General features: G+C 50.9%; 1 protein-coding gene across 1 annotated transcript; it reads left to right on the top strand.

Moving 5' to 3' along the window:
* The first annotated feature begins 217 nt into the window (after positions 1 to 217).
* LOC144937486 (uncharacterized) lies at positions 218 to 7,614 on the top strand. The gene is made up of 10 exons (XM_078864732.1): positions 218 to 443; positions 1,483 to 3,024; positions 3,180 to 3,272; positions 3,586 to 3,690; positions 3,822 to 3,931; positions 4,562 to 4,759; positions 5,310 to 5,472; positions 5,742 to 5,907; positions 6,157 to 6,251; positions 7,514 to 7,614. The coding sequence occupies exons 1-10, from the start codon at positions 275 to 277 to the stop codon at positions 7,597 to 7,599; spliced, it is 2,727 nt and encodes a 908-aa protein (XP_078720858.1). The 5' UTR covers positions 218 to 274; the 3' UTR covers positions 7,600 to 7,614.
* The last annotated feature ends 14,540 nt before the right edge of the window (positions 7,615 to 22,154 follow it).

The raw sequence follows: 22,154 nt of genomic DNA on the forward strand, positions 1-22,154 counted from the left end.
TCGCGTCTCGTGTCGCGTCTCGTGTCGCGTCTCCTGTCGCGTCTCGTGTCGCGTCTCGTGTCGCGTCTCTGTGTCGCGTCTCGTGTCGCGCCTCGTGTCGCGTCTCGTGTCGCGTCTCGTGTCGCGTCTCGTGTCGCGTCTCGTGTCGCGTCTCGTGTCGCGTCTCGTGTCGCGTCTCAGTGCCGCGTCTCTGTGTCGCGTCTCGTGTCGCGTCTCTGTGTCGCGTCTCGTGTCGCGTCTCTGTGCGTGTCGCGTGTCGCGTCTCCGCGTCGCGATGTCCGGCACGGGGGGTGAGAGCCAGGGTTTCGCCGCCCTGCTCTACAGCGAGCCCGGCGTGCTCGGCCTCCTCGCCAACGCCGTGAGCGCGCTGCTCGTGGCCATGCACAACTTCTCGACGCACCGCGCTGCCGCGCACCTCTCGCCCACCAACAACATCCTGTCCGGTACGGGGGGCGGGGGGTGACGGCGACGATGACAATGAAAGTGGTTTTGATGATGAGCATAATGACAGCGGTGGTTTCATGACAATGGTGACGTTGGTGGTTTTGATTGATAACGATGGTCGTGGAGGTGGGTTTACGACGGTGATGATGATGGTGTTTGTGAAAGTGGTTTAAATGATGATGATGATGGAGAAGGTTGAATGACAATGATCGTGTGGATTGTTTTATGTATGATGATGACGATGAGAATGAAGGTGGTTTTGATGATGAGCATAATGACAGCGGTGGTTTCATGACAATGATGACGTTGGTGGTTTTGATTGATTATGATGGTCGTGGAGGTGGGTTTGACGACGGTGATGATGATGTTGATGATGGTGGTTGTGGAAGTGAATTTGATGATGATTATTATGATTGTAGAGGTAGTTTAATGAGAGTTATGATCGTGAAGGTGTTGGGTGGTTTTGATGATGATGACAATCGCCGAGGTTGGTATGACGATGGTGATGCAGACGGCCTTGATGATTTTGATGATTATGGTTTGATGTGGCGTCGGTTTTATCAATTGGTGGTGTATGTGGTTATAACGATCATGATGATGATGGTTTATCAAATTGAATGACGATAGATCAATGGTAGCAGAGGAATTCGGTCAAATTATATTGATAAGGACGACGGTGATGGAAATGGATTTGATGATGACAAAATAATTGTTTTTGTGGTTTTTATTATGACAATGATGATACAGACAATAATGATATGAAATATGTTTAATTTCTATGATGATGATGGTGAACGGTCGTGGTGGAAGCAGTCCAATTGATAGTATTGGTGACCATATTGTTAATAATAATCCTTGCGATGTTGTTGTTAATGATGAAGGCAGCTCCATTACTCGTCACTCTCATCGACTTGCGTCACCCCCTACCACAATCACCAACCACTGCGCACTCCACGCGCCTCCCTCCCACTCTGACTCCTCTCCCCTCTCTACGCCCCTCTCCAACCTTCGCCCCCCTTCCCACCCGCACACCTCCAGGCGTGCACCTGGTCCTCATCGGCGGCGTGACCCAGCTGGTGGCCGGCCTCCTGACCTTCCGCAAGTTCGACCACCTGGGCGGCACGGCCTTCCTGGCCTTCGCCGCCCTCTGGAGCGGCTTCGGAGCTTCGCGAATCATCTCCGGGGCCGTGACCCTCGCCGCCGCCGTCAACTCGACGGCCGACAACCTCACGGCCTTCGCGGTCGTCGAGCCCGCCACGGCTCCCGACGCGTTCGTCTCGGACACGGCGGTGGCGAGCCTCGTGGCGTACATCTGCGTGTCGGCCATCCTCGCCTTCTGCTCCGCCACGGCCAACTACATCATGCCGCCCGTGTTCGGCGCCATCACCGCCGTGCTGGTGTTCGAGGCCGTGCTGGCCGCGTACCCGCTGGGCTGGGCGGCCCCCGTGGCGGGCTCCCTCGAGTTGGTCATCCTCGCCGCGGGCCTCTACGGCTCCGTGGCGCTGCTGCTCAAGGGCATCACGCAGCGCTACGTGCTCCCGGGCTTCGGCAACGCGCTCTTTAACGTCCTGCTGCTGGGCGCGGGCAAGGCGGCGAGCGGCGGTGGCGGCGGTGGGGGCGGTGGCGGCGCGGGTGGCAACGAGCGCAAGAAGAACACCAAGTACGCCGAGCCCATGGCGCTCTGCTGTCTCTGCGACGCCGTCGCCGCCGTGATCCTCGCCTTCTACTGCTTCGGGTTCCCGCACACGTTCACGGCGGGCGCGCTCTGGCTCAGCGTCAACTCCGCGCCGCAGCTGCTCGCCGCCTACTACGCGTTCCTGCGCGAGGACGCGTACCACGGGGCCAAGTCGGTGCTGCGCTGCGTCTTCTGGCTGGTGCACGCGTGGCAAGAATTCGTGGTGTCCACCGAGCAGGTCGCCCTCGCCTCGGCTGCCGCGGGCGAGCTCGACTCGGCGCGACTGGCGATGGTGGGCGACTGGTTCCTGCTGGTGGCGGCGGTCGTGCTGCTACTCGTGTCGCTGGACAGGGACGTCCTGGAGACCGCCGAGAACTCGTCCTTCGCGCTGCTCGCCGTGGCGGCCATCCCGCAGATCCCGGCGAGGGCGCGCTACGCGTTCCTGGGCGCCGCGTGCTGCGTGCACGCCGCCGTGAACCTGTACGCGACGTTCGCCCGGCTCATCAACTCCATCGCCGAGAAGCCGCTCGTCCCCATCGGAGCCGTGCCCCTCGCCACGCAGCGCCTGCGGGCCTTCCTGGGCGCGCTCCGAAGGTCCTGCTGCAGCTGCGGAAGCAGCAGCAGCAGCAGCAGCAACGAGGTGGGCAACAACCAGCCCGGCCCCTCCATGGCGCAGCTGTCAGACGCCGCGTTCTACCTGTGCAACGGCGTGGCCGCGATGTCCGCGCTGCACTCGACGGAGTCGCTCCGCGCTCGCCTCTCCCTGCCCTGGGTGCTGCTGCCCGGCGCTCTGCTGCAGCTGTTCGTGGCCCGGGTTGGACTCCTGCACGCGGCGTCCGGCGGATCCGTGATGCCCTTCTGCTACGCGGCCTTCTGGGCTGTGTGGGCTTGGCTGCGGCTGGCGGGTGAGCGGTGGTGGTTGCTTTTTTTGATGTATTTTTTAATGATAGGATTTGGGCGTCTGTTTTGACCGCTAAGGCAATGCTCAGGTTACGATGATGACAGTGATGTGATTTCTGTGACGTGGTAGTTGAATGATGATGATTTGGTTTGTTTGCAGGTTTCTCCCTGAACATTTCTCCAGACGATGACACGGGGTTCACGGCAGGGGCAATCGCTGGTCTCATCATCAACATGTTCCTGATATTACTGGGTGAGTGAGTGACACTGGGTGAGTGAGTGACACTGGATCAGTGACACTGAGTGAGTGACAGTGGGTGAGTGACACTGAGTGAGTGAATGACACTGAGTGAGTGAATGACACTGGATCAGTGACACTAGGTGAGTGAGTGACACTGAGTTAGTGAATGACACTGGATCAGTGACACTGGGTGAGTGAGTGACACTGAGTGAGTGAGTGACAGTGGGTGAGTGACTGGATGAATGACACTGGGTGAGTGACGACAATTGCCGCTCACACAGTCCCCCCTCTCCCCATGCCCCCGTCACCCCCTCGTCCGCCACAGCCGCGTACGGGAACCTCGTCCTCCTCTTCCACACGCTCGTCATGCAGATCCTCGTCATCTGCCTCCTCCTCTTCACACTCGAGAGCCTCCCCCAGCCACTGGAGGGTGAGGACGACGAAGATGATGACCACAGCACGACATCCATCAACGCATCACTGACCTGTCACTCACCACTGATCACCATGAATCATCACTGACCACCCCCCACTCTCCCCCCCTCCCTCCCTCCCCCCCAGACGTGATGCTGGCGCTGCTGGCGCTCAGCTGTGCGTACGGGGCACTCGCCTCGGTGTCGAACTGCGTCTTCGAGAGGCAGCTGCTGCCCCTGGGACGCGCCCTGTTGCGGGTGAGCGGGACGTCACGGGGAGACATGGGGACAGAGGGACACGTGGACACGGGGAGACACGGGGACAGAGGGACACGGGGAGACACGGGGAGACACGGGGAGACACGGGGACACGTGGACACGGGGAGACACGGGGACAGAGGGTCACGGGGAGACACGGGGAGACATAGGGACACGTGGACACGGGGAGACACGGGGACAGAGGGACACGGGGAGACACGGGGGGGGGGGGGGCATGGAGACATGGGGAGACACGGGGCGGGGGGGGGCATGGAGACACGGGGAGACACGAGGCCAAGGGGATAAAGCGACGCAGAGAGTCAGAGACACCGCAGAGCGCTCTCCGTCCGCGCGTCTTCACGGAGACGCGCCGCCCCCTGCTGGCAGCGCCCGCTGCGCGTGTCGCCTCTGCAGGAAATGCAACGCACGCGCACGCACGCGTGAGTGCAACTGTGGAGATGAATCACTCCTGGGCAGGGTAGGTAACTCGGGGGTTCCTCACCTGTGCTGATTTATTCATCGGTAGCTCATTGAGTCTCTGTCCACATGCTTCCTCCCGGTCTCTCTCTCTGACTCTGTCTCCCACGCTCTTGTAACCCTCCCCCCCCCCCGCATCTCCCCCTCCTCCAGGCCCCCGCCAGCCGCAGCTCGCAGACCCCCGCGGCCCCCCCGTGCGTGACCCCCGTGTCGCGGCGCACGAGCGGCCTGCGCGAGATCGCGGCCCTGCTGGGGGGAGGCGCCGTGTGCGGCGTCCCCACGGACACCGTGTACGCGCTCGCCGCCTCGTGCCGACACCCGGGGGCCATCCAGCGCATCTACGCCATCAAGGTACTCGCGGGGGGGCGGGGCTACTCGCGGGGGGGGGGGGGGTACTCGTAGAACGAGGCTTGCTAACGGCACCTACCGCCGTCTCGGTTTCGAGGTCAGGGGTTAGCAAACCGGAAAATGGAGAGAATTTAAATTTGTTTAGAATTCGGCACAACAACAAAAGGCAACTCAGTGTCGATCGAGCCGCTGGTTGCCCAGCCCCTGTCCTAGCTACTCGCACAGGGCTTGCGTCGTGCTCAGAGTGCTCCCGTAGTGCTCGCAGCACTCCCTGGGTACCCGCGCTGGACGAGATCACTCCCCCACAGTCGAACTTTAGGGGGCGAGAGGAGGGGTGGAGAGGGGGTGGGGGGGGTCCTGCACTGGTGACCCGCGAGCAAAGATGATTAAATGGTTCTCTGTTCTGTTTGCCCTTCCTGCACCCCCCCCGCCCTGCACCCCTCCCCCCGCACCCCCCCCTGCACCCCCCCTGCACCCCCCCCGCCCTGCACCCCCCCCCGCACCCCCCCCCCCTGCACCCACCCCCTACACCCCCCCCCCCCCCGCCCTGCAGGACCGGCCCCAGGAGAAGCCCGTGTGCATCTGCATCTCGAGCCTGGAGCAGCTCGCGTCCGTGCGCCCCCCGTTCAGCCCCCTGCTCTGGGAGTTCATGAGCGGCGTCTACCCGGGGGGCATCAGCTGCATCGTGCCCAAGGGGGACTGGCTCCTGCGCCTCGGTAACCTGCACTGCCGATGAGCCTCGCGACGCGCGGTGCCGGTGGCCGGTGGTGCTGGTGCTGCTGGTTATGATGATGATGATGGTAGAATATGGATCGTTACCGGTGATAATGATGATGGTGGTGGTCATGATGGAGGTGGCTTTGATGGTGATGTTCATGATGACGATGATGATAGTGGCAGCAGTGGTGTTGAGTCTGATAACGCTGCTGCTGCTGTCCTTGTTGCTGTACTGACCTCCTCCTCCCCCCTACCTCCGTGTGCCCAGGTGTGGGGGAAGCATACGACCTGGTGGGCACAGCGGACAGCATCATGATCCGCGTGCCGGACAGCACCGTGACGTCACACCTCGTGTCCATGACCGGGCCTCTCGCCATCACCTCGGCCAACCCGAGCGGGGAGCCCGATAGCACCCACCACGACATGGTGATCGGGTGAGCAGTACAGCAACAAGGACGCAGCAGCCCCAACCATTACCACCACCACCACAACACACACACACTCAGTGACAGCACCCACCACGACATGGTGGTCCGGTGAGCAGTACAGCAACAAGGACGCAGCAGCCACAACTACCTCCACCACCACCACAACACACACTCACGGCGACAGCACCAGCCGGAGTGGGTATGTGCCGCGCTCGCTCCGCTCCGTGGTGAGAGTCTCTCTCGTTGCCCCCGCAGGCGCCTGGGCGACAAGCTGGACGGGGTTCTGTGCGACGGAGACTCCAACGAGACGGTGGCCTCCACCGTGGTCAACTGCCTCGACATCGACGGGGGTGAGCGGCTGGCGTGCGCTTGTCCGCGTGCGAGCGTCTGCATCGAGCCGCCGTTGGCGACACTGCGCACCGTGCGCCGTGCCGACACAAACGGGCGATCGTTGACGAATTTGCCCCGGACAGCCTGTTCAAAGGCTCCATGGGGGATCTTTGTGTGTGTGTGTGTACCGCTCGAGCGGTAGTTTAACGTCCTGCGTTTACGAACCTGGCGACCTGAGTTCGACATCCCGGCCACTGATGGCGAGCGATAATCTGAACCGGCCCTGGGATTCCTCAAAGGTTGTTTCAGCCTTGAAAAAGAATAACGTGAATCTGGCTGCAGGTGTATAAAGACGTCGGCGCTTGGGCAGTAGTCAATAGCCACGCTGCCAGGCACCGGCCCGGCCTCACCAACAGCACTTGCGCCGGAAACTCGCGTTATGGCAATCCGGGAGATCGTTATCCTCGTGTCACTGTGGAATCCAACACAATAACGTGGATTCGCATCGCATAATGCAGTGGTTCTTCTTCTTCGTAACCTGGGGGTGCACGCTACCCTCCCTGGGGGTGCGAGATGCCCTTTCTGGGGTGGGTGCGAGACGCGGCCAGATAATTCCAGAAGGTGAAGCATCGAACCGCAAATTAAGTACAACTATTTTGTTTTATCAAACCTATGTATTGATTAAGATTATACATTTTTACGATTGAGAACCAATCGTAAAAATAGGCAGCATCGGTTAAGAACCACTGGCTTAGTGAAATATTAATGTGCGCACGCCTGCCCTCTGTATCTGCTGGTGGTACAAGAAGAGGAGTAGGCCTATTTATGTTTACTTACGTTGAGCAAGCAAAGCGGTCGTGATAGGCAGAGCAGATGAAAAAGGTGTGGAGCCTGGGGTTTGAGCAAGGGCTGGTGGTTAGCAAGGTCGGCTACGTACGGTGTGAAAGAAGTTCAACATACATACTTACAACTTATTGCAGGAAGTTACAGTGCTGCTGTTGATGCTGCTGCTGATGATGATTTTAATACTGCTGCTGATGATGGTGAGGATGCTGCTGATAATGACTTTAATGCTACTGCTGCTGCTACTACTGATTATGATGATGTTACTGGCTGATCATTATGACTTTAATGTTCCTGCTGCTGATGATCAATGTGCCCATGCACACTGAAGATAACATCTTAAAGGGAAAAATAAAATACATCTGTGGTTGTGAAAAAAAAACGACGGAGGGAGGAGAGGGTCCATCTGACGGTTCCCCTTCGTCTGCTTTCTTCGCAGAGGGGATCCGCATCCTGCGTGAAGGCTGCGTCCCTGCGGCCAAGGTCCACCAAATCTTCGAGCGAGTGAAGGCGCAGAGAGATTGAGGATGGCAGGAGTGAAGACCGGGAGTGCAGATGGATGCACAATGACGGGGGGGGGGGGGGGGGGGGGAGGTGGTGCATCGCGAATCATCTGAGTTGAAGATGAACACAAACTAATCCTGCGTTGGCACTCAACTTCTGGAGTTAAATTTCGATTTCGAAACGTCGTGAGAATTATTTTATTATATTTCGATTTAAAGCTTTCGTGACTGCAGGGATTCATCTTCTTGGTTCTTTCGGTAAAGTCACGTAGAAGGGAAGTAATAAAATAATAAAAATAAAAATAAAACATAATAAAACAATTCTCACTATTGTTTTATTATGTTTTATTTTTATTATTTTATTACTTCCCTTCTACGTGACTTTACCGAAAGAACCAAGAAGATTATTTTATTATGTTTTATTTTTATTATTGTATTATTTCCCTTCTACGTGACTTTACCGAAAGAACCAAGAAGATGAATCTGGAGTTAAAGCAATTTATTCAGGGGTTGGGGGGGTGGGGGTAGACGTCGAGGGCTGTGTCATGTTTAAACGTAGGCCAGCTGCTAATGTGCCCGCGTGGATGGGCAGTGACCGCACAATGAAAGTTTGACTTGCGATGTTTGGCAACTGGAATTGTCGGGCGCGTACTGGGAGAGTACGTGGTAGAAAATGGGCAGAGTTACACTGCAAGGTACTTACAGAAGATAATTAGTGTATATATGTTTGTACATAGCCTCTTATCAAATCGCTATTTAATACCGTTAAGGCTCGATAAACTGTTATAGTCCGAGTCTCAAACTGCTGTTCAATGCGCAAAAAAAACGAAACTTGAACTCGCGAAACTCGCGTCTCGCCGTGCGCGTTGAACGCGACCCGGTTCGCGTTATAACCTTCGGGCGCTAGAGACCGCTACAATTACTACGATGTAAAAAAAAACTTTTAAATTATGAAATAGTCGCTACTCCGTTTACATGAATTCCCAGCTGCTTATGTGTGTGGATGGTGGCACCGACCCCATGCAAATGACTAAACGATGGTGGTTGTTCTCACGATTAGCTGTCAATGGTAATGATCATTTGATGATGATGATGTTGGTTATGATGTGGTGAGGATGACGATGGTGATGATTGTTGTATGTGTGCGTGTTGAACTTCTTTCGCGCCGTACGCAACCGACCATGCTAATCGCAGGCGTACGGGAAACACAACAAACTAAACGCAACAAAAACTACAGTTCTAAAGAAGTGAGTTTTAAATCTAGGATTTAAAAGTGCCTACCTCCAGTTGTCTTCCTAACATCGGGAGGAAGAGCGTTGTGATGATGAATTGTTGACGATTGTGATAGACAGGATGTTGGTAAATAATGTGGTGGCGGTGATAATGGTGATGGTTATAATGGTGCTCGTTATTGATGAATGATGAGAGTGGTGATGATGATGTTGAGGATGACGATGATGATGAATCAAGGACTCAGGGAACGATAATTGCGCAATTTTCCCAGTGCAATAATGATCATGGGATGCTCAAAACATGATGTTCGTTGCGTTGTTGTTGTGCAGCAAGGGGCGCATGTCGTGATCGCTATTTATTCTGTGCTGTACAATGGTGTTGTGTTGTTGTGCCTATGGGCGGTGCTGGATCACCAACAAATACAACGCATTTTACCAAAAACACCATCGCCTCGTCCACTTGTTTCGCTTCAAACGCACGGCATACGGCACACAGACGAAACAAACATGACCCCCAGTGTAGCATTAGAATACGTTGGGGGCGTGGGGGGGGGGGGTGCAAGTGCTCGCAAGCGTAATGTGAGAGCAAGCGGGCACAAGAAAACACAGAACAAAACACAAGGTTCTAGGTACTCGTGGAAGTTAGACACGCGAGTCGATTGCACGATCAAACCCGCAACACACAGAAAGGTGAACAAACAAATAAAAGATGACGTGAAAAAATAAGAATATGCTTCATCCTTTCTGGCAATAAAACAGGAGATGTTATAGCTGTTCAAACACCAAATATTAACGTTTTTTGCAAGGGATCAATTTACTGCATTGACCACACACGGTACTTGTCATGGTGAACACGCGAACAAACTCGCTCTGATTATCTAAAAACATAAAAGGGAAATTTGTGAATATGTGTGTTTGTTCGAAATGTTTAGCATACTTCCCGACATGCAACAAACTTGAAATTTGGTATGTGGGTAGCTTCCAGACTGTACACAACGCAAAAAGTATAAGAATAGACTTTAGTATTTGGGGGGGGGGGGGGGGCAATAATGGATAGATTTTGCATGGCAAGTGAGCGGTGACGTCACATATGTGATGTCACCCGCCTGCGGCAGCGTGACGCAGTGTGCCTGCTGACGTCACGCAGTGTGCCTGGTGACGTCACGCATCCCCCCACCCTCCGCGTAGGCCAGGGGTCGGCAACCTGCGGCTCCGGAGCCGCATGCGGCTCTTTTGAACCTTGACCGCGGCTCCGGGGCGGATGCTAGCGAGGGGAGGAGGCGCACTGTGACACCTGCTCTGGCGTTGCCGCTGCTGACAGGTCGCCGCTCCGCTCCACACTGCCCGCCCGGTGACAGGCAATAACGTTGCCGTTGCTTTGTCACATGTTTGGAAGAAGTAAAAACCTTCCTGGGCAGCAAAGAGCTCACCTTTGCTGAGCTGGAACAGCCAGAGTGGCTGGAAAAATTACATTTTATGGTAGACATGACAGCACATCTAAACACGCTAAATACAACCCTTCAGGGGAAAGGAGGCACAGCCCTGCACATGCTGGAGGAGGTTTTGGCATTCGAGCGCAAGTTGACAGTGTTTGTCAAAGATTTACAGAGAGGTACACTGTCTCACTTTCCCTCTTTGAGAGAGTTCAAACAAAGTCATGATACGATAAATTTGGAATATTTCAAGTCTGCAATCACCACAATGCAAAGTTCGTTTGGGAAACGATTCTGTGAGTTCAGAGAGGAAAAAACGACATTATCCTTCCCTGTCACTCCCCTGGCGATCGATCCATCCCTATTGAATATGACTGCATTTGCAGGTGTAAGTCAACCTGATCTTGAGATGGAACTGGCCGATATAGCCGACAAAGATATATGGGTGTCCAAGTTCAAATGCTTGACCGCTACTCTTGAGGATGTTGCCCGTCAGAAGGCCATTCTGGCTCAGAATCATAAATGGAGTGATATTGAAAACGTTCCCAAACAGGACAAACTTGTATTCGAAACATGGAATGCCATCCCCAACACTTATATAAACATGAAAAAGTATGCATTTGGAGTCCCGTCGATCTTCGGCTCCACATATGTATGTGAGCAGGTCTTCTCCAACATGAACTATATTAAAAACAAACATCGATCACGCCTCACAGATGACAGCTTGCAAGCCTGTGTGAAAATGAAGGTGACGTCTTACAGCCCTGATGTGCAGACACTGTGCACTGAGGTTCAGGAGCAAAAATCCCATTAACCAGGTAATTTAGCTATTAATTTGCAAAAATATATTTTACATTGTTAAGTGAAAAAGTCCTTTTTTTATTCAGATTGACAGCTGACTGCACGATCCTGTATATAGCAATAAGGTAAGAAACAATATATGCAGTGTTATATTTGTTTTAAATGTTGCAATGGTTTTGCGGCTCCCAGTTTATTTTTTCCTTCGGAAACGGGTCCAAGTGGCTCTTTATGTCTTAAAGGTTGCAGACCCCTGGCGTAGGCCGTGTATTAATCCAAAGAAAATAATCCAAGTCCCGGGCGAAGCCGGGTAGTTAAGCTGGTAATTATACTGGTAGGAACGAAGTGAACCAGCCTACAATAGATTATATCGTCCGTCCGTGTAGCAACATCACCCCCTACTGCAAACACTTGGCAGGACCCTACAAAAACCTTTAGACTCAGTGACGCTTTCCTGGCTAAACAAGTGTAACATTCCCTTATAATTCCCTGAGATAGCTTTTAATGAAAACATTTAAATTAAAAATTAACTCACAGCGGCCTAAAGCCTACAGCTAGGCCTAAAGCCTAGAACTAGGCCTCAAACTCTCCCTTCGTATCGTCCGATTAGGTGTAGCAACATCGTCCCCTACTGCAAACACTTGGCAGGACCGTACAGAAACCTTTACACTCAGTGAGGCTTTCCTGGCTAAACAAGTGTAATAATACATGATGTTTATATTCTTTGGTTATTCGTTCCTACCAGCCCACCCCGCAGGGACCTGTTATCTATGGCATTGTCTTTGAAACTGATTGGTCTACACTAGAGCCATCCTTCTCTAGGGCCTTGTCTCACCAGTGTCAGACCAAAGACTCGATTCCTCGCAAAAGGTTTCTATTTGGTGTTTGAACATATAAACTCCTATTCTTGATTCTTTATTTCCCTTCTACGTTACTTTAACGAAAGAACCAAGAATATGAATCCCTGCAGTCACGAAAGCTTTAAATCGAAATATTAACTCTTGCTTTATTGCCAGAAAGGGTAAAATCAATCCTTATTTTTTTGTACTTCGATACTGGCAGAAAAGTCCCAAACAAAAACCACTCGGCCTTTTGCACGTTATTAGAAGTAACAAGTATAACCCGTAAAAACAAAGTTTTTCACTATAAATCCTTTATATGCGTGGCGGCTAGAGTCCTCTCGTCCTCTGGCTTGAGATGGCTGCCACCTATGGGTCAGATGATTGCATGGCAGCATTAAGCAATTGGTAATTAAATATAATATTTTCGTCCTAAAAAGTGTAAAATTTTGGAAAAAAAATTTCACGAACATTAATTGTCACGCACAACGAGTCTGTGTGGAAAATGTCAGCTCGATTGGATCACGGGAAGTGGGTTAAAAAACGACCGAAAGATTTGCACGGTCCTAAGCAAGCAAGCAAGTGAACTTAATATAAAGGTTTAAAAAAAAGCAATAGTTCCAGAAGAACTGCCTTCTGGTTCTCCTTGTTGTCTTTGGTGACCATCAATGAAATTTGAACAAATAATAATAATAGTTACAGAAATTGTCGAGCCTTTCATAACACTTTCTTTGGGTCTTTCGGTAAAGCCACGTAGATAGAACAATAATAAAAAATAAAAAATATCACGACGTTTCGATCGCAACACAAGCAATCGTCATCAGGTGACGGTTGCTTGTGTTGCGATCGAAACGTCGTGATATATTTTTTTTAAAATTATTTTTATATCTACGTGGCTTTACCGAAAGGCCCAAATAATATGAATTCCTGCAGTCACGACAGCTTTAAGTCAACACTTTCATAACATATCAAAGCTGTTTATATCAATGACAATGGGGGGGGGGGGTAACAAGTGGCAGAATTAAAATAGAAATAATCTTCTGATAGAAGAATGTCTATAGACGGAAGAAGTTGAAGATGAATGTCTATAGACGGAAGGAGTTGAAGATCCCAATGGAACCAGACGTTCTGAAACAGCCTTTGGCAGAGAGTTCCACAGTCCAGGTGGCACGGGAGCGAAGGCCCAGAAATGTCCAACGGCCGAGTGCCATTCCCCTGAATGTATCTGGCAGATGTCCATGCGTCTTGCCAATGCGTAACACGGGGCGTATTCCCCTGAATGTATCTGGCAGATGTTCATGTGTCTTGCCAATGCGTAACACGTGGTGTATTCCCCTGAATGTATCTGGCAGATGTTCATGCGTCTTGCCAATGCGTAACACGTGGGGTATTCCCCTGAATGTATCTGGCAGATGTCCATGCGTCTTGCCAATGCGTAACACGGGGCGTATTCCCCTGAATGTATCTGGCAGATGTCCATGCGTCTTGCCAATGCATAACACGTGGGGTATTCCCCTGAATGTATCTGGCAGATGTCCATGCGTCTTGCCAATGCGTAACACGGGGCGTATTCCCCTGAATGTATCTGGCAGATGTCCATGCGTCTTGCCAATGCGTAACACGTGGTGTATTCCCCTGAATGTATCTGGCAGATGTTCATGCGTCTTGCCAATGCGTAACACGTGGGGTATTCCCCTGAATGTATCTGGCAGATGTCCATGCGTCTTGCCAATGCGTAACACGGGGCGTATTCCCCTGAATGTATCTGGCAGATGTCCATGCGTCTTGCCAATGCATAACACGTGGGGTATTCCCCTGAATGTATCTGGCAGATGTCCATGCGTCTTGCCAATGCGTAACACGGGGCGTATTCCCCTGAATGTATCTGGCAGATGTCCATGCGTCTTGCCAATGCATAACACGTGGGGTATTCCCCTGAATGTATCTGGCAGATGTCCATGCGTCTTGCCAATGCGTAACACGGGGCGTATTCCCCTGAATGTATCTGGCAGATGTCCATGCGTCTTGCCAATGCATAACACGTGGCATATTCTCCTGAATGTGTCTGCCAGATGTTACCACTCTGCCAGCCTGCCAAGCTGCTATTGATCTGTTATTGGTAGGCAGGATGAGTAATCGTACCTGCTATTGTATGAGAAGGTAGGATAATTAATGAAGTTGTCTGCATAACGTTAGTGGGAATTCCCTGCTGAGTGGGATTATTGGGGCTCACGCCCTGATAAGGACAATCACGGCGACAGACAGACAGAGTGGCGCATCTACACCCCGACCAGGTATAAGGGCTGAAGATGCGGAACAAATAGTCCATTAAAATGGGAGTATTGAGATGGAGATCTCTGCCTACAATGGCAGTGTTTAGGTAGATACCTCTGCCTACAATGGGAATGTCCAGATAGAGATCTGTTCTACGGCGCCTGAGGAATAAACGCGCCTTGATGTCATCAGCTCTATGTTTAGGAGGCGAGATGAGTGAGCGTAATTTGGTGGGGTGGGAAAGTATGGAGGAATTTTGACGACTTCGCCTTCTCCTCGTGTGTGTGGAGAAATTCCCAGGCGCACTCCCCCACCCCCGTTCTATCCCCAAATCCCGCCCCTCCAGTGAGGAAATCGTTTATTGCACGAGCAATTCAGCCCGCGTATTATAACGAGTGCCCTTGTTGTTGTTGTTAGATATATGTTGTTTATTTCAGCAGGAAGGGCCCAATCAGCGGCTCGGTTCTACGTTCAAGAGAGTGCTGCACGACACGGCCCCAAGTCTCAGTGACGATCCACGGTGACGTGCCGCTTGCGATACGAACAGCGATCGCTTTACACGTTAGAGGAAGTGGATAGCAACCGGTGCGAAAATGTAAAATAAAGAAAAAAATTACGACATTCTTTTACGAACTAAAAATAACGGGGAATGCCATCCATGTGTCTATTTATTTACCTATTTACTTGTTATTTCATACCGTGTCAAAGAAAACCTTTGTCTCTTTGTGTTTCTCCCTTACGATGGGACTTTGTCGGATGAGCATTGAGATTTATAATGGCACGGGGTGACCAATAAGGCCTGAATTGGTCAGATACGGGGTTGACAGCTATGTAATGCATTGATAACAACACACCACGCCCAATTACCGGGAACTTTAAGTGCGATCCAGAGACTCGGGGAACCACGCTTTTCTTTCCCGTCTGTGGAGGAAATGACCACGTGGATGTCCTGGGGTCCCGTGCGACTTGCACGGGCATGAGACGGATACCCTCGCGGTCACTGTGTGCCGAGGGGTGCTGCCGTGGCGAGGTGTTAACTCTCTCGCTTGTTCTGTCAACCCCTTATCAGTGCCCTATACCTGATTACAGACCAATTCAGAACATATTGGTCAACCCGTGGCCATTATAAATCTCAACGTTCATCTTACAAAGTCCCATCGCAAGGGAGAAACGCAAACACGTAGACAAAACGTTCTTTTGTATAACTAAATTTCCCTGCACAAGAATACGGGTAAACCGTATGGGTTGACAGGCAGGCGTCACGGTGTCAGATTAACGCGGTTTTAGTTTGAAGACGTAGGGGGTGACTCACACGGTGTGGGCACCCCCCACACCGCCCTGCTTCCGAACGAGCCGATTTCCATGGGACGGCCACCCTGCGATGACTACAGTACAGTACTTGTGATAAAAATAATAACATAATGCGTTTTATTTATACAGACAGTCCCGAGTTACGGAAGCCCCGACTTACGGAAACCCGACTTCACGGCAATGCGCCCATAAGTCATGTGAAAAATGCAATACAGGACTGTATGCGTAAATGTTTGCATTAGTTGCGTAAGCACAAATAATGCATTTTATTTATACAGGCAGTCCCAGAGTTACGGAAGACCTGACTTACGGAAACTCGACTTTACGGCAACGCTCCCATAAATAATGTAACAAAGATTCTATACAGTACTGCATGCGTGTGTGCCTATGTACGCCTCTCTCTCTATGTATCTCTGTGATATCTGTCTCTACTTATATGTCTGTCTATATGTCTCTGGTTCTGTGTTTTATCTCTCTCTCAAATTTAGCATTCTCAGGAAGAACGTAATCAACCAGGTAGGGTGTTGACTGTTATGTTATCCGACTCTCTGTTGTATTACATTACATTTCTAAGTATACTAGATTTGTGTTTATATTTCATTTATACCTGATGATGATTGCTTGTGTTGCAATCGAAACGTCGTATGCTAGTATTTAATTTATTATTTTCTCTTTATACGTGACTTTACCGAAAGAACCAAAGAGTAATTCCTGCAGTCACGAAAGATCCAAATTAAGTTTGCGTAAACGTTTTAATTAGTTGCGTAAGCGCAAGTAGTGCAGCGAGCGCGGTGAGGTTGCGGATGAATTCAGCGGAGCCGGGCATCAGGCGGGGCCGCGTATCCCCCAAGGCGATGTTGTCCTGCCGAGCACTCTGAGTCACGCTGTTGCATTGTTACCCTGAGCGGACTCCACCCGCTAGCCACGCCGTCTGTTTTCCTTCGTAGCATTATGCAAATTCATCTTCTTGGTTCTTTCGGTAAAGTCACGTAGAAGGGAAATAATGCAATAATACAAATACAACATAATAAAATAATTCTCACGACGTTTCGGCCACAACGCAAGCAGCCGTCCTCAGGTGAAGAACAGGTCGAAACTTATGCAAATTGTTTGTTTCCTACGCTTCGTGGTACTCAAAAACAATTGTACCAGTACAGAATATGTTCAATTAGTTTAACTGTGGGTAGCGTTAGGGTCGATATTCGATCGAATGAAAGATAATCATAGGAAGCGCAGAGCGTACGTGCAGCGATACGATACAGGTAGCTCTAGAAATATATACACACGCGTAGTATTCTAACTTAAATAGCCTAAATTTCGATTTAAAGCTTTCGTGACTGCAGGTATTCATCTTCTTGGTTATTTCGGTAAAGTCACGTAGAAGGGACGTTGTCTTTCCGACAGCCCTGTTCTTCACCTGAGGACGGCTGCTTGCGTTGTGGCCGAAACGTCGTGAGAATTGTATTTTATTATGTTTTATTTTATTTTATTATTTCCCTTCTACGTGACTTTACAGAAAGAACCAAGAAGTTAAATAGCCTATTTCAGGAAAGGCTGACAAATACCCTATCAGGAATATGATGCTGATAAGGCTGCTGGTGCTGCTGATGCGTGTATGTAGCCAACCGTGCAATTCGGAAGCGCTAGGGCTGGACAACACACTTTACACAAATGATGATTATAATGAGTTGTATGGAAATGCTGAGGATGCGGCTCTGCCACCCTCATCACGCGCGTGGTGAGCGACGGCGCAGCGGTCGAGTGAACTGCGCAAATAAACCCGGCGACCCGAGTTGGATTCCCCAACCATGGCCAAACATCAGGGCAGAGTGATGATATCTGTAGCGGTCCCAGGGGTTGGATCAAAATAATCCCAGCATCGTCACGCTTTGATGACCACAAACTTCACCGACCCGTCCTTACGAGCGTGGTGAAGCGTGGTGAAGCATCGTGAAGCGTGGTGAAGCATCGTGAAGGGTGGTGAAGCATCGTGAGACGTGGTGAAGGAACTATCGGTGACTGGCAGGCCGTGTGGGCGGCTGGGGAGAGGGTGGAGCGTGGCGGAGGCATTCATCCAGCAGTGGATTGACAAGTGAATGTGAACCACGGATTTACAATAAGTGATGCTTGAACTTTATTACATTTTAAAAGCACGACCCATCATTACACAATGGTGGTGACCTCTCGCGACATTTAACAAAATAATTACAAGGAAGGGGAGAGTCCTCAAGCCCCGGGTGGTGGTGGTGGTGGATTTAATGACCTCAGCATTACTACCTGTCGCGTGTGCTTTCCATCAACCCGCGCTCGGAATGCATCACCCCACCTTGCCCACCTCGTCCACATCGCCCGCCTTGTCCACGTCGCCCGCGGGCAGAATGTGTTCACCTTCGTCGACTTTCGTCGACATTTGCGCAACTTATTTGGCTGCAATCGGTTAAACCCCGGGGGGGAGGTGGGGGCGGTGGTGGGGTGGTGGATAATCGCGGGTCAACCTGGTCATGTCCATTGATCCGCCTAAATGAATCCACTGCTGGGTGATGACCATACCCGCCACGGGAGGGGTTTTTGTCGCGGCGGCGGCGGCTGCTTGGACAATAATTCACCCACGCGGCGGTAAAAATCTCGATCGGATTTTACTTGGAATCTCAGAATAACGGGAATGATAGGCAAAGTGTTCTGGTGGCGGCGGGTTTGACGACACATTCATATTTACGCGATCTAACACACACACAACACAAGCCTGTATTGTGAACAATGTTCTGCTAGTTGAACACGGAGGCTTTCGCGACCAATATCATCCTCGATTATAGATGTTCTGTTATTTGATATTCCACCAAAACGTGAGTCTCAATGCGCGCTTTCAAGAGGTTGCTGCTACGTTTGAGATGTGTGTCCAATATTATTTGTTTTCATTCCAGGGAGTGTTTCTCTTCCGTGTGGCGGAAAACCACAGTGATCAGAGAAAGCCCAAGCCCGCGTTCGAGAATATGACATTACAAAGCCTGCATACGGTGACTCACGATTTTACTTGCTGTACTGCCATCTCGTGGCCAAATCGAAACACACCGGTTTAAGAGGATTTCCAAAGCTAAACTAAACTTTAATCTTCTTGGTTCTTTCGGTAAAGTCACGTAGAATGGAAATAATAAAATAATAAAAATAAAACATAATAAAATCATTCTCACGACGTTTCGGCCACAACGCAAGCAGCCGTCCTCAGGTGAAGAACAGGTCTGTCAGAAAGACAGCGTCTGAAGACACATCTGGAAGATGGGCAACAACAGGGACATTAAAAGCGTGTCGTTTGTAAAAATGGAAGGAACCGGAAAGAGAAGAAGGTCTAACATAGAATGGCTTAACGACGATAAAAGAACTTTATAGCTCATCGGATTCCTCTGGTATAAATACATATTCTGATTCTGAAGTGCCAAGAATGTATCATCATTATCAATCATCGTCGGCATCAGCGTGATCATCATCGTCACCACGTGTCGTGTGTGATGCAATATTCAGCGATGCCATCCGCCCAACCGACAAACCCAATCCAATCAAGTTGTCCTCCATGGCCAAATATGTAAATTAATTTATTTGCGTTTGCAGCAAAACCGGAATATAAAAAATCAAGGGGGAATTTTAGACAATGGTTGTCCATCGTCATCGTCGTCATCATCATCAGGTGTTGACAGAAGCTCGCGTGAAGGAGCTTCACGATTGCCGCCGTCATCAAATACACCAACATATTTTCATCTCATTATCGTCATCATTAACATCATCATCATGAGCATGGGTTGGCCTTCGTATGGATCATGGCTGATGATGATGATGATGACGATGATGAACGTGCGTGATCAATGAAGAGCCCATCCCTGTGCACAGCTGATGCCGCCACGAGGTATCATTCCAGCAGCAGCTGTATAATTTGCTGATGATGATGATGGCGAATCATCTTCCTCAATATGTGTGACCTCTCGATTTAAAGCTTTCGTGACTGCAGGGATTCATCTTCTTGGTTCTTTAGGTAAAGTCACGTAGAAGGGAAGTAATAAAATAATAATAATAAAACATAATAAAATAAAAAGAAAACATAATAAAATAAAATAATTATTTTATTATGTTTTTTGCCAGTTTCGAAATGATGAAAAAAGAAGAATAGGCGTTAACCTTTTATTTGGCACTTGAAAATCTTAAAACCTGTTTTATTGCTATTCCTACCTTTGTCATCATCAGCAGCAAGAAAATGAGTGACCCCCCCCCCACGCATTATGACCCCGACGCGAATGGAATGAGCCGCAGTCACCGCGGCTCAACCCCGATGAGGAATCGGCGTCGGGCAGAGGGACGCGCTGGTGTCGCCCTTCGCGTCTCCGCCCGCGTGCCGGACCCCTCCGCATCCCCTCCGGTCACTATCCAACGGCTGATTAGCGAATGGACGTTAAGCCATTATTGCAAATAAATGTTGCGTGAATTTTAATTCGTTTTACTCAAATACGCGTAACAATTCAGCGGCGATGGCATCTCGACAAAAAATGTTTTTTACGAAATACGACAAACAAGGCGGTGGTGGCGGCTTTATATTTAAATTTTTGCATCCATCCCGTTCAGCTGTACTCAACCTTTCCGCCACCCACACTGGAATGCATCACCCACCTAGCCCACCTAGCCCACCTCGCCCACCTCGCCCACCTCGCCCACTTCGCCCACCTCGCCCACCTCGCCCACCTAGCCCACCTCGCCCACCTAGCCCACCTCGCCCACCCTGGCCCTCCTCGTCCATCTGCCCGCCGGCAGGAATTTTTTTTGTTACCTCCCCGGCCGTCGTCAAATTCCGCACGACTCATTTGCCCGCAATCGGATTACCCCCCCCCCCCGGCTGAATCGCGTGTCAAGATTTGCATTTGGCACCGGCGACGCATTCCGGCAATGAGCGACGCCGTAGACAGGTTGCCTGGAGGCGTGGCGTCATCTCTAGCGCCGTACGAAATTACTCCACTGCTGCGTGGCGGTTGTTTTGGCCATACTTCACCGTGCCGGTCAATGCGGGGGTGATGACTCCCACGGATCGTGACCCCCCCCCACCCCATCAGCACCCCACCCCACCCCACGCACCGCCACACGCTGCCCGTTTGCTGTGGTGGCCCTAGAGTTGGGGATAGATTTTGTTTTTTTTTGTTAATCCCGACTTAAAAAAAACACACATCTTTGTAAGAAAATGCTTTCTTCTAGTAAGCTTCGTCCCTTTCATGCGCGGAGTCGTGAAACAACTTTTGTCCTCCCCGCTCCTGCACCTCCGATTAGCGCGGTTGGCTACGTAGAGGTTCAATATACCGTACGCGCGTACGAGGTTTCTCTTCCTCCTCGTCCACCTCCTCCGCATTATTTACGCAGAGCGCGCGACTGGACATGCGACGCGAAGTTGTTCATTCCTGTGGTGTTGAGGGAGGGCATGCGGGACCAATGTCAAGTTATGTATTAACAAGACGGCCGTTACCAGATAAACGACCGTGGCCAGTGCTGTTAGCGAGCACCTATTGCGGCCGGCAAAGCGCACAAGAGGGGGTGAGTGGGTGACGCTGCAGCCACCTTTGACTCCCCACGAGTGCCGATGTTTAAACACCGCACCAGGAACTCAACATCGGAGAGACGGTGGCCTATGCCAAGAGGTCACTCGCCACGAGTGATGTCAGCCTGCGCTAAGAACCCGACAAACTCGAGTTCGATTCGCGAGCCACGGCGATCAGCAGCGGCGAGTGGTCTGGTCCCACGCATCGCTTCTTCATCACCCCGCATTGACGGGCGTGGTGAAGTATGGTCAACCCCCCCCCCCTGCCATGATGTCCGACACGGTGCGGAGATGTCTTCGTCCAGCGGTAGATTTTTTTATAATTATTATTGTAACTCTACTTATTCGTATATTTGTTTTCACTTGTGTATTCTTAAATACTGCATGTGTAATTGTTTTATTGTTTTAGTGATAGTTTAAGAAAGTTTACGTTCTCTCTGGTTACCTTGGTGAAAAAGTTGGTCTCAAACTTTGCCCCAATCCAGGCCAGTTGGCTCACAACTGAATCATTAACAACAACGGACAACAATAATTAGCATTACAAAGTCACTGAGCCAAGTAAGGCTGCGCATTACGACATCGCGATGGGCGACTGCTGCAATGCGTAAGGGACAACAACGTGCAAAGCCAGCCTGAGCAGGCGCTCGCAAACAGCGCGTGGCCACTCACAGTCCCCACGCCGAGAGACACGGGGGGGTGTCAAGAGTGATCCAGATCTCTTGTGACCCCCCTCCCCTCCTAATACATTTTTTTTCCATGATTATTATTTTTTTGGAAACATGAACCTTACTTCTTAAAAAAATGTTATAAAGAATTAAATGAGGATGGGGGGTGACAATACATCTGCAAGTTGTGTGTATATATTCACAGTCGGCTTCATCCATTGCAGCGTTTCCCTCGCTCTATGCGAGCTCAGTTTGTGCCATTTCGCGCCTCACCTATTTCAACCCAAAATTCACAACCAAGGTGGTGGGGGGAGGGGGAGGGGGGCACTAGTGGGGAATTCCACAACCGGGCGGGTGGGTTGGAGTCGGGAGGGTGGCAATGCCTAACACCAACACGTCACACAAGAATGAGTGCTTAGAGAGCATGCGTGGACTGCTACGTGATGCCACGCGCATCCATCA

This window comes from Lampetra fluviatilis, chromosome 19 (assembly GCF_964198595.1).
Source record: "Lampetra fluviatilis chromosome 19, kcLamFluv1.1, whole genome shotgun sequence".
Taxonomy (NCBI): Eukaryota; Metazoa; Chordata; class Hyperoartia; order Petromyzontiformes; family Petromyzontidae; genus Lampetra; species Lampetra fluviatilis.

Excerpts from the sequence above, each read along its gene's own strand:
- LOC144937486 (XM_078864732.1), top strand. The coding sequence starts at position 275 with ATGTCCGGCACGGGGGGTGAGAGCCAGGGTTTCGCCGCCCTGCTCTAC. Across the intron at positions 3,932-4,561 it reads TGGGACGCGCCCTGTTGCGG|GCCCCCGCCAGCCGCAGCTC; the intron begins GTGAGCGGGACG and ends CCCCTCCTCCAG. Across the intron at positions 5,908-6,156 it reads CACCACGACATGGTGATCGG|GCGCCTGGGCGACAAGCTGG; the intron begins GTGAGCAGTACA and ends TTGCCCCCGCAG.